Below are 18,179 nucleotides of genomic sequence, written 5' to 3'. Positions count from 1 at the left end.
CTTATTTTGGCGATCCAGACCATTGATCAGGTGGGCCCCACTGTATACAGTGAAAGACACGGAAATCTCCTGTGTCGTAAGACATTATCCGTGCAATCTTTGGCCTTTTAGCTCAATGGGGACGTTGCTGTATTCTTAGCTCTTGAGAATAGTATCCACATTGTATCCTCTGGTCTAGAATCATATAATTCAAAGGGATCACGTGCCAAGTCAAACGCTGATTCCTTAGGTGGGCCTTGCCTTTTCTGTCTTTGTTCAGATGATCCTAGCCTCTACCGAAAGGACATTTGCTGTTCGACGGTTGAGATGGAAAAAGGAACTAAGACAGGAACAAGAAGAATAGAATTCTTTTTATGGGCACGCCCAATTTGGACATTTTGGAGTGTGGCCCACCTACATTCCGTTGCTTGTGGATAGGCTTTATCTTACCATATAAGCTATTGATTGTAATGGACGGAAAGGTTATAAAAGATTCCCAATGCATGGGTACAATCTGTTTGGCTCAAATTCCGTAGTTTGGCCATATGCATGTGTGCCTGCCTGAAAAAGCCAAATGCGCTCCAATTGAATCAAATACCTTTCGACTCTGTTGCTGTCCAATCCGAACAAGTGGCCACATATATAACCAATGGCCCGATTTTGGTTAAACTTGTGTAAGTAGATTAGGTGTTTGGAGTGCTTAGAGTCATATGTAAGACTCCTATCAGGTAGGCCACACATGATCAACGGATCTGACCGTTAGATTATTTAGATTGAGCGATTCAATGGGCTCCGCTACAGTTGTGATCATTGTAAACAGGTTTGGGGCGGGATACTTGAACCGCGGTCCCTATACTCAGTTATTAAACTAGATATGAAAACCTACGGTGCGGAGACCCTAGAGAGAGAAGTGTGATGGGTAAGCTTCTAGCCCTATTTCCTATATATAGACGTCTTGGTCCCTTCACTAACACACGAGAGAAAACTCTAGTCCCATTGAAAATTCGCCTAAAGGTGTAAGGTGTAGAAGATCAAGATTGCTATCGGTAAAATGTCTTCCCAATCAGGTACACTTTTAATTATGGTTTCGAATCTCCATTGTTGATGCATAGACGATCTGTCAATTCCGCAATACAAGTCCAACATCATATTCAATTCGAATCAAATTAAATACTTGTAATATCAAGCATTAAATTAGCTAAATTAATAGTTAATTTGTGAAGATTGACCTGATTATTTAGCCAAAGATTGTTACGATGATCATGCAATTGGTGAAGGGGATAGTTATTCCTTCTGAATGAGTCCTTTTTGTCTTAAAAATAATAACTTTTCTTTCAATGATAATAGTTTAAATCGAGTTTTTCAAAGGAGCAATAAAAAATAAATTAATTAAATAAAAAAGTTTAATCCTAGATTTTATTTTTTTTAATCAATGTGTCAATGCAATAAAATCAGCAAAAAACAAAAAATAAATAAGTAGAGGAAATTACATATTGCAGCTTGTGCTAGTGAAACAACTAGGGTCTCAATAGTGCACTTGACCTAGATGGTCGTGAGACGATCAGCATGATCAAAAAATTTTTAAGTAAAAACTTAATAATCTAGGGATCCAACGATGGGATTGTGGATATTTAACTAATAGCGCACTTTAGCAATGTGCTGGAAAGTAGCGGAACTAAACTAAGAAGTTAACTAAAGACTCCAAGCTTGCTACAACATAATATAGAACAAAAGTAGAAAAAACTGAGCTAAGAAATTAACATATGTCTACAGAGAACAAAAAAGAAAGAAATGTAGAGCTTAAAGTTTGCAAATGAATGTATTAGCATGTGGCCTTGAACTCATATTTGAGTGCTACTTTTATAGCTTTATGAGAGATAGTGGTCATGCGTAAAATATCATGACTTGTGCAAGAATTTTTTGGTCACATAGCATTCGTATACCACCTGGATGTGAAGTACTTGTTGTCTTATTTTATGGTGACTTATTTCTTTCTATGGATGGCTTCTCAACGTTCATTCTTACTCTCTCATGGCTTTTAGAAATATCTTGGATATTTTTCAGGTGAATTTTCTTTTAAATTAAAATCTTTAAATGATTATGCTGTGTGTTTATTGGATACAAAAAATCCAGCAATAGTGGGTCTTTGGTGGAACTTCCTCTACACGTTAAGGTCATGCGTGCCCTACGTCCATTATCACGAGTCATACGGGAGTCAACCATTTTGTATGATCGGGTCACACAATTCTGAGTGTTTACCCTTTTATCAAGATACAAGTCCTCAGAAGATAGGTGTCTACGGTCATTCTTTTTACGAGTATGGTTCTCTCTCATTTTTCATACAAGTGTGCCAACACACATAGCGGCTTCTTGCTGGGCTACGTCATGTAAATAGACCCTAGGCGCCGAAATAGGTCAATTAAGACTAAGCCTATGCAAACCAATCGTCTATCCAATCACTGATTATAGAGAATTAGGTGATTTGCAAATGGGGGAATTCATCCTTCCAATGAGATCCTTTTGCCTTCAAAGGGAGGATTTTCATTAAGCCTTTGCACCATTCAACAATAAATCAATATATATTAAAAGTAAAAATGAGACCAAAGCTAGCCATATAAATATTATGAAGTGTGTAACTACAACCAGCTAAAGAGAAAAAAAGAAAAAAAAAATGGATAACTAACAACAATCCTTTTGTCATCGGGTGAGGTACCAACCTTCGTAGTCCAAACAGTCGTCAGACACGAAGGTCAGTTCGCCTCTCAACTGGCTTCGTAGGCAGAAGAGGCGTCAAGAATGACAATTCATTCATCACTTGGCTAGGTTTCACTAAGCCGAAACAATTGTCCGTGGTTCGTGGGAATAGCAGTCTGTTCAGCACTTGGATGGTAACGTGGCAGGGCGGTCATTGGAGGCGACGGTCTGTTCATTACTCAGGACTGGGTTCGATGGCAAAATGGTCAATGGCAAGCGTATCTTCAATAATTTATTCATCACGCAGCTAGGTTTTGTGGCGAGATGGTCATCGGGAATGAAAATTTATTCGTTACTTCACAAATGGGCTTCCTCGAGCAAGTCGGTCATGATTAGATGATCAACTATTTGTTACTCAACCACTGCTTCGTGAGTGAGAAGGTCGGTGGAGTGATAATATGTTCACTACTTAGAGCCAAACTTTGTAAGTAGGATAAATGTAGAATGACTATCTATTCACAACCAATTCGATGTCCAAATCGAACTCCATGGCAAGACAATTGTGGTTGACTATCTATTCGACATTAGGGACCTCACTCTGTAGGTAAGACTGTTGTGATTTGACAGCCAACTGGATGTCCAAAATCGAACTCCATGGCAAGACAATTATGGTTAACAGCGATTTGTTCATTACTTTGGTCGAACCTTATGGTAAGATGGTCAACAGAATCTCTAAGCATGTAGGCAAAAAGGCTTCACTAAACTCATGTTCGAAGTTAATTAGAAATCTTCCCAAAGGTCTGATGGTATAAATGTAGACATAGGGTGGCAAGGTACCTAACTGAATTTAATTTAATCAAACCAACTGGTTTACAGCATTGCGCAACCGACAGGTGAGGAATTAGATTGAATAAAAACTAAAATAGATGTTGTAACAAATGAAGAATAACTAGTGTTGCACTGAAAGAGTAGTGTTGGGTTGAAGTGATGTGGGCCCAAAGCTTTTCATTCTTTACTAAATTTATATATAAGGGTACTTGTTGAAGACTCACATTGAAATCGATCTCTGGATCTTTTTTTTAGATTAATTGGTTAATTAGCAAATGCAACTAATTATATTTGTAACTCAAAATAAATTTTCAAAATGTTTTTGAAATTGATCAATCATTTACTAGTCAGAACTGATTATATTTCTATCTAGAAATTGAAATGGGTCTTTGCTATCTTGGCATAATCAACCTCTTTTCAGTCTTATATGGTCAGTTATGTTCTTCCATATGTTACTATCGATTATCACTTCAGTTAATTATGTGTTTGGGAGCATTTCACTCATAATTCTATATAAGTGTGGCCATTTATCTTTTGACATGTGTTATAAGAATGATAGCCGTTGGCTTGGAAAAAACAGTGAGCCCATAAAGTCTTTGTTGCATGGTCTTTAAGCTATTGGCATCAGGAAATTTAAAAAATGGAAATACTTAGTTGCAGCTTTAAAATATCATATCATTTAGAAAATTCAAAATTTACAACCATATAAAACCAATTGAAGGGCAACAATGTCCACACACTACCATCATTATAGACATAAGGGAGTGCGGACCTTCCTTGTTGGAGGCACGGGAAATTTTTGTGACTTCGCTACTCATCGGTACATGTCATTCATGATCAAACCAGATCATAGAACACGTCAATTTTCTCACTCAAATAGATCGCCCACCACACAACATAACTTTTACCATGTGGAACTTCCATGGCCCTTCATAATTTGTGTTAGATTGACAGTACTCAACAATCTTTTTAAATCATTCTAGAGCATAAGCCCAAGTGATCCATACCACAAAAGGCAGTGATGACTGAACAAACTACCGTTAAAACTTTTCTGGGGCCAAACTAAGGTTTATTTTCCATTTAATATGTTCACGAGATCACGTAAACCTAGATGAAAGGAAAAAAAACAAATACCAACTTCATTAGAGCCTTATGCAGCCCTTAGAATTTCTCAATGATAGTCATCAGTTCGTACTGTTTTTTGTGGTGTGATTTACTTAAACTTTGAATCCACTTCGTTTTTAGGCTAATATATTAGAATTATCCAAAAACTGCATGGATAGTATAGATCTAAGAAATACATCATTGTAAGGCCAATATAAATTTTACACGTCAAGAAATTGTGTGGGCTGCATATTCCAAAGAGAGAGAAAAACCAGATGTGGAACTTTTGTAGGCCCCATCATGATGTATGTATCAGATCCACACCATCCATCCAATTTTACATATCATTTTACATATGATAGATTTTAAATAAATAAATAAATAAATAAAATAAAATAACCAAATATAAGAATCAAGCGTGCCACACTAGAGGAAACAGTGGAAATTAATTATTTTTATTTTTTTTCATTTAGGTCTACGCTACGTTATGAAAAGGTTAGATGGCATACAAACCTCAGGGTGAAGGTTTCAATGATAGCCATTCAATTCCTATTACTTTATGTGGTGTGGTCCACCTAAGTTTTTGGATGTGCTTGTTTTTGGGCTAATGATATAGAATGATATGTAAAATTTGCTGGACATTGAGGATCTAATACATATGTAACATGGTGGGGGCAGAGAAGTTGTACACGTAAAAAGTGATGTTGTATGATACGCAATTATTTAAGGAGAAAATATGTCGTGTTTTGTGAGGCGGTGCCATCGGGACGCGGATTAGCTACCAACAGGTTAAGGAGGGAGACTTGCTACTGAAGTGACGTCACCAAGTTATGTGGACCAGCCATGATGTATGTGTTGGATCCACACCGTCCATCCATTTGGAGATATCAATTTAGGGCATGATCCAAAGAATGAGTCATATCCAAAGCTTGAATGGACCCCACCATAGAGAACAGTGGAGAGAGTGACGCCCACCATTCAAATTTTCTAAGGACCACAAAAGTTCTCGATCAAGCTGAAATTTGTGTTTTCGCTTCTTTCATGTCTGTCTTATCTTATGAACACGCTGGATCTCAGATGTGAACCTTAGGTAGGTTTCAACGGTTCACTCTTCTCACTGTTTGGTAGACTCCGTATATGTACTGACTCATTCTTTGTCCCGTGCCTTAAAATAATCTCTCCAGATGAATAAATGGCGGGCGGATCCCAAAGAGCTTGGTGACGTCACTTCGTAGCGTGTCTCGCTCCTCAATCTTTCAGTACTTAATCCGCGTGGCCTTGATCCATCGGATGGGGCCAAACATGCCTATCTCTACACACATGCGGACAAGTTAGCTAATGCACGTGACATATTGACACCACATGTCTATATACCTCACCATGTAGAGAGCAAAACATAAAGGTGGTCCACTGAGTTGGTATGCAATTAGATTAGAAATGAGGGTGCTTGATAAACTAAGGATGAATTTTTCACAACCATACATTTCTTCAGTTCATTGTGGCCCACCTGACAATTACACCAAACTGATTCTTTGTAAAGGAAATCTACACAGTAGTAACCCTCCAATGGATGGCTTCGATATTGCACGTCTTCCACACTGGCATATTTGGTGGCATGGGTATTAGCTTAGTTTTACACGCGTCTGCATTGCAAAGTTACTTTTATATATAGCTACGCATACACCAGCATTCGGTGTACGCTCTTATTGAACACCGATAGGCGATAGTGATGGCGGGTTTTCCGTGCTTGTGCGGAATTAGTGGAGAGTCGTTTTCCCTATGTTGCAACTAAGGATGGCCAGCATGTGTCGCACAATTGGAGCCCACATGCTGAAATCTTCCAATGATCTGAACTGTCCATGTTGTAGGTACTAACGTAACTAATCTACGATCCAATCATCACACTTCAAGGATGATCGTAGCCCTTGAGATTAGGAGTTGAATATGAATTGTTACAAAAAACTTTTCAATGGTGTAAATTCATCTACACAGTGATTGTTGGAATAGTCTATCTCGTCCTAAGTTTCTTGAGGTGGGCCGTATAGCATAGCATTCAGAATGTGGACGTTTACAATCATATGATCATCTCATCATGTTGGCTTCACTAGAGCTACACCCCGTAGGATCCTGAGTCGCGACTGAGGCAAAACGAACTCTTTAGCGTATATATAGAGCATTCGGTGTATGGTCAGTATTGCCTGATGCAAGAGGAAGGAGCTTCTCCAGTGCTCGACCCGAGAGCTTCAGTCTATACTTTATATGACCGGGGCCTTGGTGGGTAATCTGTACCGTTGGTGCGATGGAACCCCGTCGATGGCTATACGCCAAAATCCCGCAAAATGAAGAGTCCTTTCCATTTGATCTTTGGTCCTTTTTTTCTCGCGTTGAATATTGAGGGTCTGTCTATAAACGAGCTTCCAATGAAAGGAATAAGATGCTCCCCTCAAGGAGGCTATAGATGGGTAATGCATAGTAGAGCCAATCATACCAACGGTCCCGATCACCGAACCAGAGGCCCCTTATTTTCAAATTAAAGACCCGGGCGCATTATACAGTCGAGCACAGTGCTATGCTCGGGCGGCTGAGATTTCTAAAAATATTCAGGCTTTCAATTTTTAAAGTGGTCCCCTTATAGCACAGTGATCCAAACCATTAATATAGGTTTTTATTCATATATTGTTGCCAATTGTTGGAAAAGCCAATTATAATGGGTTGTGTATAATGTTGATGAATTTATGTGGTGTATTTGAAAATTTTTGGGATATATGAAAGGGATTCTACATCAATATAGGTAAAGCACATCGATTAATGTCACGTCATTTACTAAGTGGTTGAGTGAAGAGTGATCGTTTTGAATTAGTTACAAGACAGTTGGCAAGTTTAAAACAAAAAGATTTAAGTAGTGTTGAATAGTTATAACAACAGTCAGAATGTACGAAGCATCCATATGGTCGGATTAAAGCTATAAATAGTAAATGAATTTAGAAAATAAAATTATCTTACACCAATTAAACCAAATTTATTTTTCAATCATTCTTTTAATTGTTTGTCATTTACATTCATTAGTGTAACCTCTTCACTTTTGTCAGGCTTTTACATTTCGTAGTGTAATCTTTTATTTTACCTAATATTTACATTCATTGGTATATTTTATAGTGTTAATTAAGTAGTTGTTAACTTTAATTATAATTTGAGTCTACGCTCATACGTTGGATTCAGTTTAAGCATCAATCAACATTCTCCATCCAAAGACATGTTTTGCAGTTGTTTTATGTGACCGATGATAAGAATTCTTTTCTTGTTGCTCTTGAAAAGTAATTTCATACAGAAGACAAAGCTGTAACCTATTATCATAAGATGAAATATACCCTTTTAACTATCACTTCATCATTTTAATATATTGTGCAAGTGGCTAAATAGGCAACTAACCTTATTCAATTTTAGTCACATACTACGTATCTGCTTATCTTGACACTCAGGATTATAATTATTTGATTTTAATTGAGCCGCACATTTAATTTCAGTAAACTTGTATTTATCAAGTGACTAAAACCACAAATCGAAACGCAACAATAGGATCCTACCATAGATGGTACATGCACACCAAAAAACAGTCCCAGCTGGGAACACAAAGATCTCCGACAGTTAGGTCCTTCTTAGACGAGGGATTTTGGGTTGATAGACCACCCACATTAGGACCACTATATCTTAGACGAGGGATTTTGGGTCGATAGACCACCCACATTAGGACCACTATATCATCGGATTGAATCAATGAGCTCCACTTGTACAAATATCACAAACTCTCAGTCCATGTACCGCACCTGATTAGAGAACGTGCCAACCAATTTCCCTACCTACTATTGTAGCTACCAGAGAGGATGCATCAGCTGTCGGTCAGTACTTAGAGGTCAGACCTAACGGAATGCACGTGGAAGCTGCAAACTTGCAGTGGGCCACATCTGAGTCGTGTCTACGCCAGTTCGGGGTCCACCCATGTGAAGCAGATTGCCTGGTGTGCTATACACCACCGTACTCCATGATCTGTTGACATGACCATGTTCTGTGGATCCCACCAGATGTATGTGTTATATCACCACCATCCATCCATTTTGCAAGATCATTTTTGGGCCTGAGTTTTAAAATGAGGCAGATCCAAAGCTCAAGTAGACCACACCAGTAGATATTGAACTCCTGCCATCCAAAACTTCCTACAAAGTTTTGGATCAAGCTGATATTTGTATTTTCCCTTCATCCAGGTCCTTGAATTTTTTATCTCCTTCTTTTTAGGATCACGCCCTAAAATGATCTCGCAAAATGGATGGACGGTATGAATATAGCACATGCATCATGGTGGGCCCACAGAATTAGGAGACGTCAACACACTACCATCATGCAATCCTCTTGACAATCGAAACCCCACCTTATGACAACCTTAGCATTGAATGCTGATCTGGGGCCTCACACCCAAACCATGTTGTTGTGGGATTTGATCATTGACGATGTACGATGAGCTCTTATTAAGCATTTATGGCAGAATGGTTCAAGGGCCCCACTGATCATAATGGACAAATTTGGAGTTTCAATTGTTGCTGGATGCACAGTAATAGTAACGTTGAATAAGTCTACTGAAATTGGCTCTGTATCAACGGTTAAACGGGGCTGTCTATAGTTTTTTATGATGTGGCCCACTTGATAAGTAGATGTACCCAATTTTCACGCGATGTGATCTTCATGATGGTTCAGACCATTTTCTTGGATCAGATGTTCTGATTTTGTGATAGATCCGCGGGGAGTATGTGCAGTACTCTAGGCTTATGATACTAAGGACTACTTGATCATTTATCTCTATTGTATTTATTGGTAATAGCTTGAACATTTTTGCCATTACTTTCTTAACATTGGTTAAAGGGCAAATTGATTTCTGTACAAGTGTAGCTGCTTAGTAGGGACTGTTGGGATTTCACCATACAAATAGATGCATGTATAATTTGCATCCTCTTCCTTTTCACTTATGTAATTATATTACTTGTCATTGACCTCTCCTCTTTCTTAATTCGATGCTTAGATGCTCCATGCATCTGATTGAAGAGACAGTGAGACAAATGAATTTTGGGAGTCACTGTAATAATCGTGTGACATTTATTCTATACATTTATTGTATTAATTTATATTGGTTTATTATGTTAAAAATTAAGATAGAGCACTTGAATTGAGTTGGAGAAAAGAAATAATGAGGATGGGGTGCTCATCATTCTCTTCTCTCTTGCCCTCTATGTAACAATCACTTTGCCTATAGCCCCACCTTTCCACCTCTCCTTTTTTTCTCTCTCGCCGTAGCCCCATCTTTCCACCTCTCCTTGCTGAAACTCTTTAATGGTTGAGATATGTTGATCCACTCCTTAGAGCGGCATGCATGGGATTATCCAAAGATGATGATCACAAATAATGAAAGATTTTAGATTTATTATGTGGCACGAATTAGGAAAATAGGCAGGTTTCCTTCACATTAAGATATATAGAAACTAGTAGGGTGGTGGACCATCTTATTGGATGCTCAAACCCTAACCCTTTCTTATTTAAGATCATATCCTGAAGGGAGAGGTATGAAAGAGCCTTGGGCGTCTAAGTGAGAGAGCAAGAGAGAGAGACAATGGAAGGGAGAGGATAGATGGGACACCCCACCTCCCTTCTCACATACACGTGTGCACACCTCTTGACGTGGGGTTCACCCTCGAATGGCTTAGGTCAGCCTTTGGCCTCTACTAAAGGTATTGAGGTAGCTCTGCATCTTCCGACACTTGTGATTGATCGGGGAGAGAATCCTCATGTTGGGAGATTGGCATAGGAAAAAAATGAGGGGGTTTTCCCACACATAAGTACATAGATTGTGCATTTTGTGTTTATTATTAAAACATAGCATGATCATGGACAATGATCCAATTAGGGCCTAATAAAATCAGGATTTGACTACCGCTGTGTTTCCACTAAAATCCATCACCATCAACACTTCTATAGTGATAATAGAAGCATTAGTCACAACACTTTCTTCCTCGCAAACTAAATATATTGAGATCAGCTATCATTTTATTGGAGAAAAGTCCACATTAAACATCATCAAATCACCTAAAATCCTTTATCAAGGATTTAAAAAGCCCTTGAAAATATTGAAGTTCTAATAACCTGCTATATATATATATATATATTCAGGGTGTTCTTTCCCATACTTTGATAAAAGCGAATTTCAAATAATTTCCAAGTTTTTTCTCCAATAGACAACCAAGGGCCAATATTATGCCAATTGTCTAAGAGTTATAGATCAGAGCCCCATTAACTTCTAAGGCCCCTCTAGTACATCAATATAGTTAATTAAAATGAGATGATCCTTATTTTTAGGTGCCCGGCAAACAGGATCCAAAATGTTTTTTTTTTTTTTTGATGGTGCTCAATCTAAGAGAAAAATGGATATCTTGGCTAACATATAGATGCTTAGCTAAACGGGTAGCATTCATCTTTGAAATTCACATACAATCTATTTACTTTATATTATGCAAACTATTCTAGTTATGTGGAGGTCTCTATATTTTGATCTCGTTCTTGTTTTCCTTGGGAGGTTAGATAAAACTCTATCATGCACTGAAAAAAAAAATTAAATAGCATTAGTTTTGCATTTCAAATGTGAATGTTGAGGGGAATAACGATTTGTGGGGAGGATATATATCTGCCTGCCCATATATAGCTTATATATCACCCAAGTGCGACCATAATTAAAACGTGAAGATCTAAAAAAATCTGCACAGATTATTATTTCGTGAAATCAAATGTGGTAGAAGAGGAAATTTTCACTACTATACCAGTGATACTTCATGTGCTAAACCAGGCAGTTGAAATGTGCGGAATTGTTATTTTGGTGCAGAAAAGCGTAAATCTGATAGCCTGCCCAATTGATTTTCATCTTCTGCACCACCCCCAAACACAAGATAAGTATAAAATAAAAGGCCATCTAACCGTTATATTCAACTGAATTCAATTCGGGGTACTTCCAAACGGGCCTAAATGTATGTCATGCATTGAAAATGTGGTTGGTTAAAGGGGCTGTAGCACTTCAGAAAAACAAAGATGTTGCATTCCAATTACTAATCAATCTTTTCTTAAAACTGAGGCATGAAATCATGTAAATGCTCTCAAGGTGATAGAGATGAAAGAATCAAAAGGTAAAAAGTGGCAAGAAGAGACTGGATAGTGCATGCTGTAATAAAACCATTGCAACCCAACCCCACAGAGAGAGAGAGAGAGTTCATGTCCACACAACCTAATACATAACAGTTTATCAAAAACGAGGAAAAAATATGAATTTATAACATACATATAAATTACCACAAATCTCTAATTCATTTAGTGCCGATACCATCTGCAGATCATTTAGAACTGCTCATCAACCGGCCCGATCATCATCTCGCCTGCAGTAGTCTTCGTTTACAACTGCAGGAGACGAAACTGCAGCTTCCCAATAAGTGTGGAAGCCGAAACTTGGCGTCGAAGGAACTAAATGATCCAATGGTTCGGCCACAATCTGCTGCTGTAAAAACATGTCTTCATTGATCAATGAATTCAAGAACGAAGAGAATACATCCTCGGTGCAGCAACCCATATCATCATCTTCAAGACTCATGCCTCCTGGCACATCGTAATTCCGCCAATTCTCATCTACCTCGTCGTCGCGCAAGATCCAACCCCCACCATCCCCATCCAGGTTGGTAGTCCCATCTTTATGTTCAGAATTCTCACCTCCTCCCTGTGAACCAGAAGAATTAGGGTTAGGGTTGGGTTCGGTAGATGCTGGTGCATGGATATTAGGGTCAGGGTTCATGGGCTTATGTGTCCGCGGATCGATCCCTTGACTGATCAGCTTCTTGCTAAGGTGGGTATTCCAGTAGTTCTTGATCTCATTATCCGTACGGCCTGGAATCCTCCCAGCTATCAGAGACCACCTTAAACAGCACAATCACGAAATAAAAAATTTTAAAAATAAAAAATCAAATTTTAAGAACCTTCGAAAAGATAAGGAAAAAAAAAAAAGATAGTATGAAAAGTGCAGTTGCACCAAAGATATCATGTTATCATGAGAAAAATGGCTGAAGGCGATCGTCGGACGGAGGTCGATGGTTGTACCGGTTTCCGAGTAGTCGGTGCAAGCGTATGATAAGATCTTCCTCGTCAGGTGCGATCTGGCCGCGCTTGACGGACGGGCGGAGGTAGTTCATCCACCGTAGGCGGCAGCTCTTGCCACATCGGAGTAGGCCTGCTCGCTTCGGTAGCGTCCGCCACCGGCCCTCTCCCTCCCGGGCTATGTAGTTGCAGAGTAGCGAGTCTTCTTCGGGCGTCCATGGGCCCCTCTTCAGGCCCACCTTGCTACAGCAAGGTGTGGTCTTGCTGGCCATGGCCGACGCAGTCGATGATGATGTTGCTGGCGGGCTTCTCATCTTCTCTTCGCTCTCTTTTTCTGCATTTTTTGGTCTGAGGATGCAAGCAGCGATATATATGGGTGTACAGGGAGTTCGTTTTACCTCTGATGAGACTCAGGATCTAACGTGTGTCGCCCACTTGGGGGCTACATGCTGAGATGGTACGATGATCTGAACCGTCCATATTATTTTCAGTACCATGATAAGGTTTGTGTTTTTATAGGTATGCTTCTTTGATTATCCTAAACTTTTACTTGTAGAGTTGAATGCGAGTCATTGAAAGCTTTCTTTCGTTGTTCTAAATTCATCTACATATGGTGATGTAAACGATCATCTGGTCAGTGTACTTTTCTTGTGTGGCTCGTATATTATAGATTTTTCAATATAAACGGTTCAAATCATCGGACTACTCACCATGTGGGCCCCAGTATCTGCAACATACAACGGATCGTGAGTCGCGACATATGGCAAAACGAACTCGGTGCATGGTGGGGGGGACGGTGATTGGTTATGTTTTTCTATCAGTGAAATGCCAGGTTCGGGCCGTTTCACGTTTGGTCGTGAATGTGTTACCTGGATAACACCGTAGCGGGTATTTTCCTGGAAGTAGTGGCCCACCATGATGTATAAATTGTATATCCATGCCGTCCATCAGTTTTGAAAGCTAATTTGAGGGTATAGTCTCAAAATTGAAGCAGATCCAATTCTCAAGTGGACCACACCACAGAAAACAGTGATCTTATCCCTAACATTTACTTGCTATCCAACCTGTTGATAAGGTCACAAAGATCTAAAGATCTGGATGAATGTAAAACACAAATATCAACTTGATTAAAAACTTTTATCGCCGGTGAGAAGTTTTTAATGGTGTAAATTCAATCCCTACTGTAAGGTAACCTTTAGAGATCTGCTTCATTTTTTCTACCATCTCATAAAATGATCTTTAAAAACCTATGGACGGTGTGGATTAAAATAAAAAAAAATGACATCAAGGTGGTCCCCAAGGAAGATGAGAGAAGCACTCGGTCGGCCTATTCGCGCGACCACGTAGAAGGGGCTTCTTCGCACACGTACCAAAGCATTACACAAGTGTAAGTGCAAATTATCCAGTTGATCATCAGATTCGCGCCTCTATGTACATGACCTGAGCCGAAATCCTACTGATCGGGTGGGACGCACGTATGCACTAAATGTAGATCGTTTATCCATCGTTTTTTCTCTTTTTTTTCTTACATCCAATGGCCAAGATGATGAGTGGACAGGTCAGTTTTCGGGCCAGCACATGAGTGGACCCGGTGGTCCTGAATCGATCAGTGGCCCGGATTCAGCACATCGGCATTCGTGCTGCAAACATTGACCACAGCTAATGAAAGGCGCAACGTGCGCATGTAAAGGCGTTGACGAGCGCGACTGGGCTGCGACCCGGAACCACGATGTGGGTATACAGTGCATACATCGAGGTGGGCCTACGGTCAGAGTCCCACGGGAACGGATTGGCTACTCCCCCTGCACCGGCCCCGTGGCTGGTGGTAGGTGCTCTGTGGGCCCCACCATGACGCATGTGCTTCATCCATTCCGTTCGTTCATTTTTACGGATCATTTTAGGGCTTATTATAAAAAAGGATAAGAATGTAAATCTCAGGTGGACCACACCATACGAAAAAAAAGTGATTGGATATCCACCATTAAAATCCTCCTAAGGCCCACTGTACTGTTTATTTGACATCCAATATGTTGATTAAGTCATACATACCCAGATGAAGGGAAAAAACAAAGATCAGCTTGATCCAAAACTTTTATGCCCCCAAAAGTTTTTTAATGGTCGAAATTCATTCAACACTGTTTCCTGTAATGTGGTCCGCTTAAGATTGGGATATACCTAATTTTTTCTCTCATGCAGTAAAATGATCTAGAAAAATAGATGGACGGAATGGATGAGATACATACATCATGGTAGAGCCCACAGAGCACCGACTACCAGCCATTGGCTGGTGGCAGGGGGAGTAGCCAATCCGTTTCGGAGTCCCACAAACGTCGAGGTGAGCCCCACGGTCAGGGTCCCACAAACATCGAGGTGGGCCCTTTTTTACTGCCACCCTAAGCCTGCAGATCTCGGACGCAAAAGATCCTGTGGTCGGAAGCTGTGTGGGGCCCAAAGAGATAGGCTTGGCAAATCCATTTAGTCCATCGGTCATTAAACATCACAGTAAGACAGGAATCCAAGAGGCAGATCAAAAGTTATTTAGACCACACCACCCGAAACAGCGGGGATTGAGCGCCCACCATTGGATACTTCGTGGGGGCCACAGAAGCTTTGTATCAATATGATATTTGTTTCTACAGATTATCTGAGTGTTAATAACCCTATGAACGGTTTGGATGGAATGTAAAATTCATGTTCAGCTCTAGGAAGGTTTCAACGGTAGACGTTTCATTTATCACTCTTTCGTGTTTTGTGGCCCACATGACAGTTGGATATGCATTATTTTTAACTTTTGTTGTATCGTGATGTTTAGAAACTCATGGAGACTGTGGATATATCACTGGCATCTCTGTGAGCCCCGCAGAGCTTCCGACCACAGGAACATGTACTGGGCGCACAGGCAACTCAGGTCCGTAGACACCCGCCTGTTACTTTTTCATCCGGATATTTCATACAGGGGAAGAGTGTCGCCGTCTATTTGCATGTACGTTTCTAGAAAGCACGTGCGTGGGATAACTCAATCTCAACCATCCAAGAAACCGACCTACTGCAGAAGGGAATAACCTCAAAAATAAGATTTGATTGGAAAATTCATATTCCCTGATGAATGAATCTCTTTGTTGAATGAAGACCATTGATTTCTTTTTTTCTCATTGGATCCGTTTCGTGGATGGTCACTTATTGAACGGCTAAGATCATCCTTCAGTATGATTTCGTAGTTATGACACAAATACAACGCGGCCACATTTGAACGGCTACCGATGTGCATTATCATGGATTCCATACTCCGCTGAAGTATCAATTGTTTTTCCTCATTTAGTGAGGGAGGCGATGTGGGGCCCGCGGAAAAGCAGACAGAAGGACTTTTACGTATGTGAGATTCATGGCTATCATGGTGGGACCCACATATATACATATATGGGTTTTGATTTGAAATACGAACGTATTCTGTCTTCTCTGTTTGTTTGTAAATGTGAAAGGAGATTGGGTGTGGGCAGTTGTATTCGAAAGGGTTTTCGGATTGTGGAACCGAATATCTGGGCCACAGTTTGTTAGGAAAACTCGCCCGATTTGTACGACACTTCTGCCCCACTAACTGATGATCCATACCGTTCATATTGAAGGCCCCACTCTATATAGCCTACATGAGAAAATTTTCACTGATCAGATATTCTCATCACCCATTTAAATGTAGGTTATATATTTCTTTTTTCCTGGACAGTTGTTTGTAACTTACCTTGCATGGATCGTCTGATTCTCACAAGCAGTATTTTCAACAATATATTCTATCGAGAGAGGCACCTTCAAGATCAAAGGTCTCGGTAGTAACGTAGCAGAGGAGAACCAGAGATTAGATTGGGGCGAGTATCATTAGCAATTCTTCTTTGGGTTTTAAGTTTTTTACAGCTTTCCTATGCATCTGGATGAACTGATCTTGGTTCGTTGATACTAAAGCCACCGTACATGCGTCTGTATGTGGATAAATCTAGACCGTCCATTTGCTGGATCCGATGATGAATTTCTGATAGTTCAAAGAATGACAACGAATGGATGATCCTAGAGTTTGGATCAATTGAATTAGACCCTACAACGGTACTTTCAGACTGGTGCCACATGTAACATAGACGAAGATTGCCTTGATATGGATTCAATGAGTCATAAGGAGCCGTAAGAGTGGGACGCTGATTGCGTCCTACCTCCGCCCGTCTATAGCCACGAAGGGGCAGTTCTATGGGTGGGCCCACCGTGATTTAACCGTATATTCATACCGTCCATCCCTTTCCTCACATCATTTTAAAATAATTTAGTAAAAATGAGTCAGATCCAACGCTCAAATGGACGACACCAAAGATGACCGTTGCGTTTAATGCCATTGCATTTAATGCTTCATGCATTTAATGCAACCAAGCTTATTAGTAGGTGTGGCCTACTTGAGCGTTGGATCTACCTCATTTGTGTGTATATCCTTAAAATTATGTGAGAAAATGGATGGCGGCGTGGATATACGGATAAATCAAGGTGCCCCAGAACAGCCCGTTCGTGGATAGAGACGGGCAGGGGTAAGACGCAATCCTCGTCCGGAAGAGTGATGCCTTGTGGACCCAGTCTGCACTGCTCAATGTATGTAACTGTGACCCCCAGTTACTTCACGGATGTAAAGGCCACAGATGACGAACTCAATTTGGTAAGGCCAATGTACACCGAGTTTCACTAAAGGCTCTTACATGTGAGATTTGATCGCACTACGCGCCGCAGATAGAAAAAGCCAAGCAAGGTATACTTGAAAGTGATTTAGTCAAGTATGCTGTATGGACTAAACCAATCAAATTTTGCTGTATTAAGGCCTCACCACACTCGCTGTTTCCCTTTATCTCACCCAATCGGGCTCCTCTTTTGAGGGGACTAGATTCAATGAGGTCAGGAAAACATAAGTTGGTGAGGCCCTATCACAAATAGATTTGAATGAGTCACATATCTTTGTTAAAAATGGACTCATATGAAGCGGAGTATGAGGCACTGTTAGCTGGACTCAGACTGGTGGCCAGTCTGGGGGTCCAGTCCTTCGAGGTGCGATGCGACTATCAGCTGGTGGTGAATCATATCTCCACCGAATATGAGGCCAAAGAAACCAGGATTGTTGCTTATCTGGCCAAGGCCAATAAGTTGTTAAAAGTTTTAGAGCTGCACTATCAATAAAATACCGAGAACAGAGAATTCCTAGGCCGACGCCCTCACAAGGCTAGCCTCAGCCACGGAGGGAAAAATTCATCGGGTCATCCCCGTGGAGTTCATAGAACATCCAAGCATTGACCAAACGGATCAGGAAATGATCAACCCGGTGGAAGTCACACCGAGCTGGATGGACCCGATTTACAATTACCTCACATCTGGTGAGGTCTCCTCGA

General features: G+C 40.3%; 1 protein-coding gene across 1 annotated transcript; it reads right to left on the bottom strand.

Moving 5' to 3' along the window:
* Nucleotides 1-11,901: 11,901 nt before the first annotated feature.
* Nucleotides 11,902-13,469, bottom strand: LOC131222650 (transcription repressor MYB5-like). The gene is made up of 2 exons (XM_058217800.1): nt 12,778-13,469; nt 11,902-12,596 (listed from the first exon to the last, which is right to left on the bottom strand). Exons 1-2 carry the CDS (start codon nt 13,086-13,088, stop codon nt 12,041-12,043), a joined length of 867 nt encoding a protein of 288 aa, XP_058073783.1. The 5' UTR covers nt 13,089-13,469; the 3' UTR covers nt 11,902-12,040.
* Between the last annotated feature and the right edge of the window lie 4,710 nt (nt 13,470-18,179).

This window comes from Magnolia sinica, chromosome 13 (assembly GCF_029962835.1).
Source record: "Magnolia sinica isolate HGM2019 chromosome 13, MsV1, whole genome shotgun sequence".
NCBI lineage: Eukaryota > Viridiplantae > Streptophyta > Magnoliopsida > Magnoliales > Magnoliaceae > Magnolia > Magnolia sinica.
The sequence above is the reverse complement of the archived record's forward strand: the minus strand, read 5'-3'. Positions and strand labels throughout refer to the sequence as shown.